The sequence below is a fragment of the Aquarana catesbeiana genome, linkage group LG10 (assembly GCF_042186555.1).
Source record: "Aquarana catesbeiana isolate 2022-GZ linkage group LG10, ASM4218655v1, whole genome shotgun sequence".
In the NCBI taxonomy this organism is placed as follows: domain Eukaryota; kingdom Metazoa; phylum Chordata; class Amphibia; order Anura; family Ranidae; genus Aquarana; species Aquarana catesbeiana.
Window position 1 is genome coordinate 245,613,168 of NC_133333.1, and position 14,065 is coordinate 245,627,232.

Here is a 14,065-nt window from a genome sequence, read left to right on the forward strand (position 1 = left end):
TTTTGAAACTAGCATCACTCCCTGCTGATACCACTGCTTGCGGAAGGGAGTTCCAAATCCTCACTGCTCTGACAATAAAGAACCCGGCGTGTCTTTTTAACCTCTTCAGCTCCTGAAGGTTTTTACCCCCCTTTCCTGACCTGGCCAATTTTTTGTGATACTGCACTGACAATTGCGCGGTCGCGCGACGTTGCACCCAAACAAAATTGACGTCTTTTTTCCCCCACAAATATAACTTTCTTTTGGTGGTATTTGATCACCTCTGCGTTTTTTATTTTTTGCGCTATAAACAAAAAAAGAGACAATTTAAAAAAAAAAAACATTTTTTACCTTCTGCTGCACATTCAATAAAAAAATAAAAAAAAATCGAATTTCTTCATCAATTTAGGCCAATATGTATTCTGCTACTTTGCGCAAAAGTTGTAGCATCTACAAACTAGTGGATTTAAATGTTTATGGACTTTTTATTTTTTTTGTTTTAACTAGTAATGGCAGCAATCATCGATTTTTTTTTTAGCGGGACAAATCTGACACTAAGTGACACTTTTTGGGGACCAGTGACACCAATACAGTGATTAGTGCTAAAAAAAAAAGCACTGTCACTGTATAAATGACACTGGCAGGGAAGGGGTTAACATCAAAAAGAGAGATACGTGTTTCTGCTTATCAGAGACACAAGATCTCCATTTTCCTTCTTCACAGAACAGTGGTCTGCCTTGTTTACATAGGCAGACCGCCGTCCTGTCTCTGCTCTGAACGTTTGTGGGTGGCCGTTGACCATCGCAGCCGTCGCACCCCCTGATTGGCTTCCGCTGTGCCCAATCACAGAGGGTCGACGAGAGCGATGACGTACAGGTACGTGATTATGTGAGTAAGGGCCGCACTGTACATGTACGTGAAGCGGTCCTTAAGTGGTTAAACTTCCACTGAAAAGTTTTTTCTTATGCTGGGGTCACCAGTGAGGTATTTGTATATCGCTGTCATATCCCCCTCTCAAGTGTCTCTTCTTCAGAGAGAATAAGTTTAGTGCTTGTAGTCTTTTCCCATAGCTGAGGTCCTCCAGTCCCTTAATTAACTTTGTTACCTTTCACTGCACTCTCTCTCCAGTTCCAGCACATCCTTCCTGAGGACTGGTGACCAGAACTGGACAGCATACTCAAGATGCTGCCGGACCAGAGTCAATTGTTGCAGAGTGATCTACTGTTAAGGGAGAGATCTATAGTTCCTGGCTTCTAGGTGATCTATTGTTGCTCGTGGGGTTCTATTGTTCCTTGGATGGATCTATTGTTGCTGGTGGGGTTCTATTGTTCCTGGGGTTGATCTATTGTTGCTGGTGGGGTTCTATTGTTCCTTGGGTTGATCTATTGTTGCTGGTGGGGTTCTATTGTTCCTTGGGTTGATCTATTGTTGCTGTGGGGGTATTTTTTGCAGGGGGTCTATTGTTGCTGGCTGCAGGGGATCTATTTTACTACTTTTTCTTCTTATCATTAACAAATTCCACACAAAAAAATTCTTAGTATCACAAAATGATCCTGTGTTCTGTAAACGGGGCAGTACTAGGCGGTGGGTAAGGGGTGGAACCAAGAGACGGCGCTCAGAGGTAAGTGGGGTGCGGAGACAAGGGGTGACTCAGAAGGGGGGAGTACCTGCATCTACACTATATTGCCAAACGTATTGGGACAGTCTTTACACACACATGAACTTTAATGGCATCCCAGTCTTAGTCCGTAGGGTTCAATACTGAGTTCGCCCACCCTTTACAGCTATAACAGCTTCAACTCTTCTGTGCAGGCCAGTCAAGTTTCTCCACCCCAAATTCGCTCATCCATGTCTTTATGGACCTTGCTTTGTGCACTGGTGGGCAGTCATGTTGGAACAGGAAGGGGCCATCCCCAAACTGTTCCCACAAAGTTGGGAGCATGAAATTGTCCATGTCTTGGTATGCTGACACTTTAAGAGTTCCCTTCACTGGAACTAAGGGGCCAAGCCCAACCCCTGAAAAACAACCCCACACCATAATCCCCCCTCCACCAAATGATTGGGACCAGTGCACAAAGCAAGATCTCCATAAAGACATGGATGAGCGAGTCTGGGGTGGAGGAACTTGACTGGCCTGCCTTCAACCTGATAGAACACCTTTGGGATGAATTAGAGCGGAGACTGTGAGCCAGGCCTCCTCGTCCAACATCAGTGCCTGACCTCACAAATGCTCTTCATGAAGAATGGTCAAACATTCCCATAGACACACTCCTAAACCTTGTGGACAGCCTTCCCAGAAGAGTTGAAGCTGTTATAGCTGCAAAGGGTGGGCCAACTCAATACTGAACCCTACGGACTAAGATTGGGATGCCATGTTCATGTGTGTGTAAAGGTGTCCTTAGTGTAGAGTGTATTTTCTGAGAGAAAAAAAAGCCCTGCTGAAGAATAATGGGCTATGTAGTTCATTTTCTAAAGCAGAACTGCTGGGCTGAAGACCCGTCCTCCCTCAGAATCTCCCACTTGACCATCATTTTAGAATTTTGCCATATATATTTTTTTAAATTCTTTTTAAAATATTCTAAAATTTGGGAGGCCATTTTTTTGGAGTTTCACTTTATTTACAAAGGTAGACTTTTGGGTTTTTAATGGTTTTGTTATTTACCGTTTTCTGTCATGAACTCAATTGTGTCCTAGTCATCTAAGTGATACAAAAAGAAGGGTTACAAGTACACAGTACACATGCCTCTTAAAGTCTGTTTAAACTTTTTTTTTTTTTACAATTACAATGTATATTTTTCGATAATTATGCCCTCCTATGGGATTATCTTCCTCAAATGTGATATTTTTTGGTTGTTTTAAGAAGATTAGCTGATATAATATCTTTATAAGTAGATTTTAATTAGTTTATGTTATTTGGCACCCTAAAAGATGCAAAAGATAGCAAAACTATGCGTCTCGAGTTTGTTGTTTTCAAGTTTTCTATTTCCCCAGTCACCGCACTTCGAATGTAAACACAACTTGTGCGATAATGAGAGGACTCCTTAACTTGATATAAACTGCGTGTGATTACCCCCCCCCCCCCCCCCCCAATGGGGTATGAAATAACAACGAGGCTTTGGATCCCATCTACAAACAAGTTATTGGAAGGAAAAACACAACTATTAACATTGCGATCGCGGTGGGGTAAGAACAATAAATGGTTCTGGAAAGCTTTAAATAAACCAAAGATCGATTGCACAGACATTAATCCATGGACAGACCTTCTCATGACAGGCTGCTAAGAAAAATGCAAATTTGAATTGAAGTTTACATAGTAAAATGGCCTCTGGAGCAATAGATTTAAACTGGGCAAGAAATTAACCCTTTAAAGTGGACTTGAACTCAATAAGCAATGTTTGTTATCTTGTAGGGGACATCTAGTGATGGTTACATAGTTAGGTTGAAAGAAGTCCATCCAGTTCAACCTTAAAAACAATAAATAAATAAAATAAAAAATATTGTACAATCCAATATACCCAATTTTATACCCACGGTTGATCCAGAGGAAGGCGAAAAAACCCAGCAGAGCATGCTCCAATTTGCTACAGAAGGGGAAAAAATTCCTTCCTGATCCCCCAAGAGGCAATCGGATTTTCCCTGGATCAACTTTACCTATAAATGTCAGTACCCAGTTATATTATGTTTATTTAGGAAAGAATCCAGGCCTTTCTTAAAGCAATCTACTGAGCTGGCCAGAACCACCTCTGGAGGGAGTCTATTCTACATTTTCACAGCTCTTACTGTGAAGAAACCTTTCCGTATTTGGAGATGAAATCTCTTTTCCTCTAGACGTAAAGAGTGCCCCCGTGTCCTCTCTGTTGACCGTAAAGAGAATAACTCAACACCAAGTTCACTATATGGACCCCTTATATATTTGGACATGTTGATCATATCCCCCCTTAATCTCAAGAGAGAATAAATTCAGTTCCTCTAATCTTTCCTCATAGCTGAGCTCCTCCATGCCTCTTATCAGCTTGGTTGCTCTTCTCTGCACTTTCTCCAGTTCCCTGATATCCTTTTTGAGAACTGGTGCCCAAAACTGAACTGCATATTCCAGATGAGGTCTTACTAATGATTTGTACAGGGGAGCAAAATTATATCTCTCTCTCTCTAGAGTCCATACCTCTCTTAATACAAGAAAGGACTTTCCTCGCTTTGGAAACTGCAGCTTGCGGGCAAGAAATTAACCCTTTAAAGTGTATTTGAACTCAAAAAAGCAAAAGTTTGTTATCTTGTAGGGGACGTCTAGTGATGGTAATTGTGTCTAAGTAGTATCCCGAAAAATGTACCCTTTGCCTTAAAGTCTTCCTGAAAAAAAAAAGCTGTGCCTTGAGCCTCATAGCTGTATATCTGCAAGGTGAGATCATCTAGGGCAGTGGTCTCCAAACTGTGGCCCAAGGGCCGAATGTGGCTCTTTGTTTGCCTTTTACCTGGCCCTTGGGGCACTACTCCTCCAACTGACAACACTGACGGGGTGCCATTCCTTCCACTGACACCAATGATGGGGCACTATTTCTCCCACGGACACCATTGTTGGGGCACTATTCCTCCCACTGACACCAATGATTGGACACTATTACTTCCATTAAAACCAACAATGGGACATTGTGTACTCCCACTGGCCACAGTGCTGAATTACCTAAAGAGGGGAACTAAACCTCATCGCTGTTCTGTATACATATACTTAGGTTTTGTGAAAAGTACTGATAAGCTCCCGAAGAAGCGTCACATCGCAAAACACGTCGAGCTTGTACCCCCAAAAATGGTATTCTGCTCCCACTCTGTTAAGGGAACCCCCAGTGGTCATTACACTTATTGACCCGGGCCCAGCGGCTAGAGTTGGATGAGCTGATTACCGCCTGTAAAAGTTTGTATTTTATATGTTTTTAAGATATTTTTGTACATCTGTTATTAATAAAAATTACTAATTTTTACTACATTGGTGCATTTAAAATCCATGATTTCTCTTCGATACAATTTACCTCCACACAGAGACACAGTACAGAACAAGGCATAGAAAGTTAGTAATTGTCATAGATCAGCCACTGGGAGCCCATAATCAATTCTGATGACTAGTCCTTTGACCTTACAATGATGACCAATGTAAGGGCATTCATCCCATTGACCACCACTATACGGGGAATTCTTCCCACTGACCACCACCGTAAGGGACATTCATTCCACTGACCACCAATGTAAGGAGCATTCTTCCTACTGGTTGCCAATTTAAGGAGCATTCAACCCACTGACCACAAATGTAAGGAGCATTTTTTCCACTGACCACAAATGTAAGAACATTCTTCCTACTGACCACCAATGTAAAGGTTTTCTTCCTACTCACAACCAAGGTATTGGGGTCCTCTCCCACTAACCACCAGTGTATTGGGACCCTTCTTCCACAGACCACCAATGCACAGTGGTCCTTCTTGAACTTACCACTAATCTAAATGAGCTCTTCTCTACTGACCACCAATGTAAGGGAGCTCTTCACTGACTCCCAATGTTGAGGGCACTTTTCCAAAAACAACCAATGTGAGGGAACACTACAATTTATACAATCAGCATTTTATTTCTGGCCTTTTTTATTATTTGTTTTGTTTTGATTTACTGTGATTAATAAAAATAATTTTGTTATATAGAGCTAAGTATGCCACATTCCCTTCCACTTATTTTTATACGTCAGCTTCAGGTCCTTTCACACTGGGGCGGTTTGCCATGCGCTATTGCGCTAATAATAGCGCCTGAAAACCGACCCGAAAGTGCTGCTGCTTTCATTCCAGTGTGAAAGCCCCGAGGGCTTTCACACTGGAACGATGCGCTGGCAGGACGGGAAAAAAAGTCCTGCTAGCAGCATCTTCAGAGCGGTGAAGGAGCAGAGTGTATACCGCTCCTTCACCGCTCCTGCCCTTTGCGGTGGTTTTTAACCATTTCTCGGCCGCTAGCGGGGGGTAAAACCGCCCCGCTAGCGGCCGCATACCAACGGTAAAGCGCCGCTTACAATAACGGCGCTTTACGGCCACCGCCGCCCGCCCCAGTGTGAAAGGGCTCTTACTGTTAATGCCAATGTACCCTGAGCTGTAGATAAAGCAATTATTAGAAGGGGTTCTCTAAGAAGTTATTTCAAGGGTTCCTCTATGTGGTTTTCCCCAAGATCCATGAGTTACTTTAAGGGTTCCTCTATGGGGGTTTCTCCAAGGCCCAGGAGTTATTTTAAGGGTTACTCTACGGGGTTCCCCAAGACCCAGGAGTTATTTCAAGGGTTCCTCTATGGGGGTTCCCCAAGACACAGAAGTTATTTCAAGGGTTCATCTATGGTGGTTTCCCCAAGACCCAGGAGTTATTTCAAGGGTTCCTCTTTGGGGGTTTCCCCAAGACTCAGTAGTAGGGATGAGCTTCGTGTTCGAGTCGAACCCATGTTCGACTCGAACATCGGCTGTTCGATCGTTCGCCGAATTGCGAACGTTATGGGCCGTTCGCGCTAAATTCGTGTGGCGCGTCACGGCCCATAATTCACTGCGGCATCGTAGTGCATTGCTGGCTGATGATTGGCCAAGCATGCACTATGACCCGCATGCTTGGCCAATCACAGCGCCGTCAGTAGAGAGAGCTGTAATTGGCCAAAGCCAGGGTGGCTTTGGCCAATTATGGCTCAGGGGATTTAGTACACACCCCACACTATATAAGGCCGCCTGCACGGCGGCCCTGTGTAGTGTGTGTTCCGGTGTGCTGAGAGATAGAGAGAGAGAGAGAGACAGTGTCATTTGATTTGAGTTAGATAGATTAGGCAGAACAGTCAGTCAGTTAGCTGCACTTACAGTGTATTGTGTATATATATGCATCCCAGGTGTTGCATATATATATATACACTGTATTCAGTTTAGCTAGATCCGTTCCTGTTATCTTCTATCTAGACTATTTACATTTAATGCAGTGCGTCCTGCTCACAGTGTTCAGCTAGATCCGTTCCTGCTATTTACATTTAGTGCAGTGCGTCCTGCTCACAGTGTTCAGCTAGATCCGTTCCTGTTATCTTCTAGACTATTTACATTTAGTGCAGTGCGTCCTGCTCACAGTGTTCAGCTAGATCCGTTCCTGTTATCTTCTAGACTATTTACATTTAGTGCAGTGCGTCCTGCTCACAGTGTTCAGCTAGATCCGTTCCTGTTAAATTCCTACTGACAGGCAGGCTTGTCTGGTTACAGTATATAAAGCTACCTGAAGAAAATTACAGGTGTTCTATTTGATCCTATTAGTACCACGGTCAGGCAGCTAGACTATTTACATTTAGTACAGTGCGTCCTGCTCACAGTGTTCAGCTAGATCCGTTCCTGTTATCTTCCTACTGACAGGCAGGCTTGTCTGGTTACAGTATATAAAGCTACCTGAAGAAAATTACAGGTGTTCTATTTGATCCTATTAGTACCACGGTCAGGCAGCTAGACTATTTACATTTAGTACAGTGCGTCCTGCTCACAGTGTACAGCTAGATCCGTTCCTGTTATCTTCCTACTGACAGGCAGGCTTGTCTGGTTACAGTATATAAAGCTACCTGAAGAAAATTACAGGTGTTCTATTTGATCCTATTAGTACCACGGTCAGGCAGCTAGACTATTTACATTTAGTACAGTGCGTCCTGCTCACAGTGTTCAGCTAGATCCGTTCCTGTTATCTTCCTACTGACAGGCAGGCTTGTCTGGTTACAGTATATAAAGCTACCTGAAGAAAATTACAGGTGTTCTATTTGATCCTATTAGTACCACGGTCAGGCAGCTAGACTATTTACATTTAGTACAGTGCGTCCTGCTCACAGTGTTCAGCTAGATCTGTTCCTGTTATCTTCCTACTGACAGGCAGGCTTGTCTGGTTACAGTATATAAAGCTACCTGAAGAAAATTACAGGTGTTCTATTTGATCCTATTAGTACCACGGTCAGGCAGCTAGACTATTTACATTTAGTACAGTGCGTCCTGCTCACAGTGTACAGCTAGATCCGTTCCTGTTATCTTCCTACTGACAGGCAGGCTTGTCTGGTTACAGTATATAAAGCTACCTGAAGAAAATTACAGGTGTTCTATTTGATCCTATTAGTACCACGGTCAGGCAGCTAGACTATTTACATTTAGTACAGTGCGTCCTGCTCACAGTGTTCAGCTAGATCCGTTCCTGTTATCTTCCTACTGACAGGCAGGCTTGTCTGGTTACAGTATATAAAGCTACTTGAAGAAAATTACAGGTGTTCTATCCCAGCTTAGTGCAGCTACAGGCCATTAGTATGTCTGGAAGGCCAAGAAGGAGAGGCAGACAGTCACAAGCCAATAAGAGAGGGCAAGCAGGCTCTGTGTCTAGTGCTGATCGTGGAGACGGTGCATCCTCATCAGCACGTGGCCATGGGACACGCTTGGCCTTTTTTTCGGCAGCTGGCCGTGTTGAGCCGCAACATGCGGAAGACTTGGTCGAGTGGATGACCAAGCCGTCCTCATCCTCCTCATCCTCTCTCACCCATGCCCAGGGTGCTTTGTCTGGCAAAGCAGCGGCCTCTTCCCTCAGCTCAATGTCATCAGTGACTCCTTCCCTAGCTCCACCATGTCCTCATGAGGATTCCCTCGAACTGTTTGACCACAGTGTTGGGTACATGCTCCAGGAGGATGCCCAGCGTTTGGAAGGCTCTGATGACGATACTGAGCTCGATGAAGGCAGTAACATGAGCACGGACAGAGGGGGTGCCCAAGAAGGACAGCAATCTGGCAGTCATGCTCCCCCTGCTGCAGCATACTGCCAGGTTTGCTCCAGTGATGAGGAGGGAGGGGATGATGAGGTCACTGACTCAACGTGGGTGCCTGATAGGAGAGAGGAGGAGGAGGAGGAGGAGGAGGAGGCGGCGGCACATCACCAACGAGGCAGGATGCCCTCCAGGGGCCAGCCTAAGGGCAGCACATTGACTGCATCACACCCCAAAGCTCCACATGTGCAGGGCGCTGCAGTCTCTGCGCGTTATTCAAAAAGTTCTTTGGTGTGGGCCTTTTTTGAGACGAGTGCATCAGATCGCACCGCTGCTATTTGCAACATATGTCTCAAGCGTATCTCGCGTGGCCAAAACATCTCCCGCTTGGGTACCACATGCTTGACCAGACATATGTTGACCTGCCATGCAGTTCGTTGGCAAGCGTATCTAAAAGACCCACACCAAAGAACACGGCGCATTGGGTGACTCTGCTGGCAGCTGGGAAGGATGCAGGACAAGGTGCAGTAGTGTTGGAGGTTGTTCCGCCACCACGCCTCCAAAATGCTGATTGTGACACACCTCTCTCCTCCACCCCCTCCTCTTCTTCTTCCTCCATGGCCTCTTCCTCGGAACCAGCGGTGCTCTGTAGGCGTTCAAGGGGCTACGCAAGTACGCAGGCCAAAAGATGCCATGCGGTGCTTGAGCTGGTGTGCTTGGGGGACAGGAGCCACACTGGGGCAGAGGTTTTGTCAGCTCTGCAGGGGCAGGTTCAGAGGTGGTTGACGCCACGCCAACTTAAGGCAGGAATGGTGGTTTGCGACAATGGCACCAACCTCCTCTCTGCCCTCCGACAGGGACAAATGACCCATGTGCCCTGTTTGGCTCACGTCCTTAACTTGGTGGTGCAGCGGTTCTTGGGCAGGTACCCGGGCTTACAGGATGTCCTGAGGCAGGCCAGGAAAGTCTGTGTGCATTTCCGCCGGTCATATAATGCCAGTGCTCGGCTGACAGACCTCCAAAAGGAGTTTAACCTGCCCAAGAACCGCCTAATCTGTGACATGCCCACCAGGTGGAACTCAACGTTGGCCATGCTGCAGCGGCTGCACACGCAGCAGAGGGCCATCAATGAGTACCTGTGCGACTATGGCACCAGGACAGGGTCAGGGGAGCTTGGTTTTTTTTCCCCACGCCAGTGGGCCATGATCAGGGATGCATGCACTGTCCTGTCACCATTCGAGGAGGCCACGAGGATGGTGAGCAGTGACAGTGCATGCATCAGTGACACTGTCCCCCTTGTCCACCTGTTGGAGCACACGCTGCGTGGAATAATGGACAGGGCACTTGAGGCAGAACAGAGGCAGGAAGAGGAGGACTTCCTTAGCTCTCAAGGCCCCCTTTATCCAGACAGTGTTCCTGCGTGCCCGCCGATCACACAGGAAGAGGACGAGGAGGAAGAGGAGGAGGAGGAAGATTGTGTCAGTATGGAGGTGGAGCCTGGCACTCAGCATCAGCAGCAGTCTTTAAGGGATCAGTCCCAAGAAACACATGGACTTGTACGTGGCTGGGAGGAGGTGGCTGCGGACCATGTCGTTCTTAGTGACCCAGAGGACTCCGGACCGAATGCCTCAGCAAACCTATGCTGCATGGCCTCCCTGATCCTGCAAAGCCTGCGTAAGGATCCTCGTATTCGTGGTATCAAGGAGAAGGACCAATACTGGCTGGCAACCCTCCTTGATCCACGTTACAAGGGTAAGGTTGCGGACCTTATCTTGCCATCGCAGAGGGAGCAGAGGATGAAACATCTTCGGGAGGCCTTGCAGAAAGGTCTGTGCAACGCGTTCCCAGAGACTGGGAGGTTACAAACTCCTGTTTCTGGACAACGTGTTGCTGAGGCTTCGGTCAGTCAAAGAAGGAGCGGTGGAGAAGGTGGCCGTCTGACCGATGCGTTCAGACAATTTTTTGGTCCGCAGCCCCAAGGTATGATCGGTTCCAGCAACCATCGCCAGCGTCTGTTTTACATGGTGCAGGAATACCTAGGGGCAAGATCAGACTTGGACACCTTTCCCACCGAAAATCCTCTGGGTTACTGGGTCTTGAGGATGGATCACTGGCCAGAGCTTGCACAGTATGCAATTGAGCTACTGGCCTGTCCTGCATCCAGCGTTCTTTCGGAACGCACATTCAGTGCTGCTGGAGGCGTGGTAACCGATCACAGGGTGCGTCTGTCCACCGACTCGGTCGATCGGCTGACCTTCATAAAAATGAATGAGTCTTGGATCACCACCAGCTACCAAGCACCTGATGCTGATGTAACCGAATAATTTTTTTTGAAATCTCAGATCCCTTCAAAGACTGCCTATGCTGATGCTGAGTGACTATCCCTGAGTAATTATCCTCTTCCTCCTCAATCATCACGCTGATAGCTTGTAAGAACATTTTTGGTTCTGGGCGCCACCACCAGTGCCTAAGGCACAATTTTTCAGCCCCTGTTTAACAGGGGCGTGTAATTACAATTTTTGATGTAATACTTTGCAGCAGGGCTCGTTCCTGCATTCCAACTAGAGTGTCTGTGAGGGGTTGCAGTGTTGTGGCACCAGCACCAGTGCCTAAGGCCCAATTTTTCTGCCCCTGTCTAACAGGGGCGTGTAATTACAATTTTTGATGCAATACTTTGCAGCAGGGCTCGTTCCTGCGTTCCAACTAGAGTGTGTGTGAGGGGTTGCAGTGTTGTGGCACCAGCACCAGTGCCTAAGGCCCAATTTTTCTGCCCCTGTCTAACAGGGGCGTGTAATTACAATTTTTGATGCAATACTTTGCAGCAGGGCTCGTTCCTGCGTTCCAACTAGAGTGTCTGTGAGGGGTTGCAGTGTTGTGGCACCAGCACCAGTGCCTAAGGCCTAATTTTTCAGCTCCTGTTCAACAGGGGCATGTAATTACAATTCTTGATCTAATATTTCACAGCAGGGCCCTGTGAGGGCTTACAGTGTTGTGGCCACAGCAACACCTAAGGCCCAAATTTCTGCTGAGTATATAGGGCAGGACCCTACTTTCAAACATCTAACTTACAAACGACTCCTACTTGCAAATGGAAGGAGACAACAGGAAGTGAGATGAAATCTACCCCTAGGAAGGGAAATTCTTTCCTGTAAGAGTTAATATGGGAAAACAATTTCTCCTTTCCACTGATGCTTTCCAATCCTTGTTCCACAAAAAAACCCAAATTTTCAAAAAACATTTTTCATTGGGACAAAAAAGTGAGGTGAAATCTTCTGAAGAGGAGGAAAGACAGCAAAACAAATGTCACAGGGGTGATAACCCTTCCCTATGTTTTCCAAAAAGCTTAGAAAAGATTTTTTGGCTGGAGCTAAACACGTTAAAAATGTTCAAAATTACAAACAGATTCTACTTAACAACAAACCTACAGTCCCTGTCTTGTTTGCACCGCCTGTATACTGCTGTTCAGAGTATATAGGGCCTGGTGGCCCCACACCTTTCCTTATTTTAATTTGGGTGCGGGGTTCCCCTTAATATCCATACAAGACCCAAAGGGCCTGGTAATGGACTGGGGGGTACCCATGCCGTTTGTCTCACTGATTTTCATCCATATTGCCATGACCCGACATGACATTAAACCCGCAAGCAGTTTTAAATGAGATTTTTTCCTTTAAAAATGACATTTGGTGCAGGGACTGTTCTAAACATGGGAAACACGCGTCACTTTACAGGCATATTATAGACACCCCCCAGGTACGATATTTAAAGGAATATTTCACTTTTTTTTTTTTACTTTAAGCATCATTAAAATCACTGCTCCCGAAAAAACGGCCGTTTTTAAAAGTTTTTTTTGCATTGATACATATCCCCTGGGGTAGGACCCGGGTCCCCAAACCCTTTTTAGGACAATACCATGCAAATTAGCCTTTAAAATGAGCACTTTTGATTTCGAACGTTCGAGTCCCATAGACGTCAATGGGGTTCTAACGTTCGTGCGAACTTTCGGTCCGTTCGCGGGTTCTGGTGCGAACCGAACCGGGGGGTGTTCGGCTCATCCCTACTCAGTAGTTATTTCAAAGGTTCCTCTATGGTGGTTTCCCCAAGACACACAAGGTAATCCAAGGGTTCCTCTATGGGGGTTTTCCAAGACACAGGAGTTTTTCAAGGGTTCCTCTATGGGGGTTCCCCAAGACACTGAAGTTATTTCAAGGGTTCATCTATGGTGGTTTCCCCAAGACCCAGGAGTTATTTCAAGGGTTCCTCTTTGGGGGTTTCCCCAAGACTCAGGAGTTACTTCAAGGGTTCCTCTATGGTGGTTTCCCCAAGACACACAAGGTAATCCAAGGGTTCCTCTATGGGGGTTTCCCAAGACACAGGAGTTATTTCAAGGGTTCCCCTATGGGGGTTCCCCAAGACCTAGGAGTTATTACAAGGCTTCCTCCTTTTTAAAAAGGTTTTAAAAAGGCCGGTGTAGAGTTTCCTTTGGTCTCTGAACAGCTCATTACAGCTCATTATGAAGTTTCTTCACTTGGCTCCATCTCAGCTTCTCAGCTACATGATATCCAAAATCAAATTTTCTATGTAAACCAACAATACAATGCAACGTTCAGAAATGCCGGGCATTATATACAAATATACATCACGTAAACCCCAGGACCCCCGGAATGTACACACTGCTGCAGTCAACCATCAAATAACTTGACTATAATAAAGAATCATTAAAAGAATCCCATTGATTTAAAAAGTGTCTGGAGTCTACATGAGAGGGGTGGAAGTAAATATTGTCCTTCTGTGTAAATAACAGAAATCTAAACACAGCGTGGATAATTACCTTGATGAGTAGTTGGAGATGATTGTTTTAAGCTGATTGAGGTATGGGACCCCATAGACCACCACCTCCTCGTCCGGCTGGAGCTGAATGTTCACAGAAGACATGACGCCCTGGAGGAAGCTGGTCCAGTTAAAGTCCTAAAGACATATTTACACAAAACTATGAGCCATTGGCTGGACATAGCAGTCAGGCAATGCACATTTCATGGAGGAATAGCAGCCTCCCTACTTTCCCAGTTTAGGTTCCTTTATACTGTATTTCTCAGACGTGTTGTGGAATGTAAACTCAACTTACACAACAATGGTTTTTATTTGTAGTTTTGGATGCCAGTGGAGCCGGGTTAGACCTCCCTCCCGCCGCAAACAACAAATCACCAGGACAGGTAGCGAAGAGAAATCTCCAAGAGGGACACAGCCAGCAATAAAAAATATTCCTTTAGAACAGGGGTCTCCGAACCTTCTAAACAAAGGGCCAGTTTACTGTCCTCCAGAATTTACGGG

The 14,065-nt window shown here is 45.8% G+C and overlaps 1 protein-coding gene across 2 annotated transcripts in view; it reads right to left on the reverse strand.

Moving 5' to 3' along the window:
* Window positions 1–14,065, reverse strand: part of MMEL1 (membrane metalloendopeptidase like 1) — a 307,801-nt gene that overhangs the window by 70,039 nt on the left and 223,697 nt on the right. For both annotated transcript variants that reach the window (XM_073603585.1, XM_073603583.1), the window contains exon 11: window positions 13,566–13,702. In XM_073603585.1, the coding sequence (XP_073459686.1) occupies window positions 13,566–13,702 (137 nt within the window). The remainder of the gene's footprint in view (window positions 1–13,565; window positions 13,703–14,065) is intronic.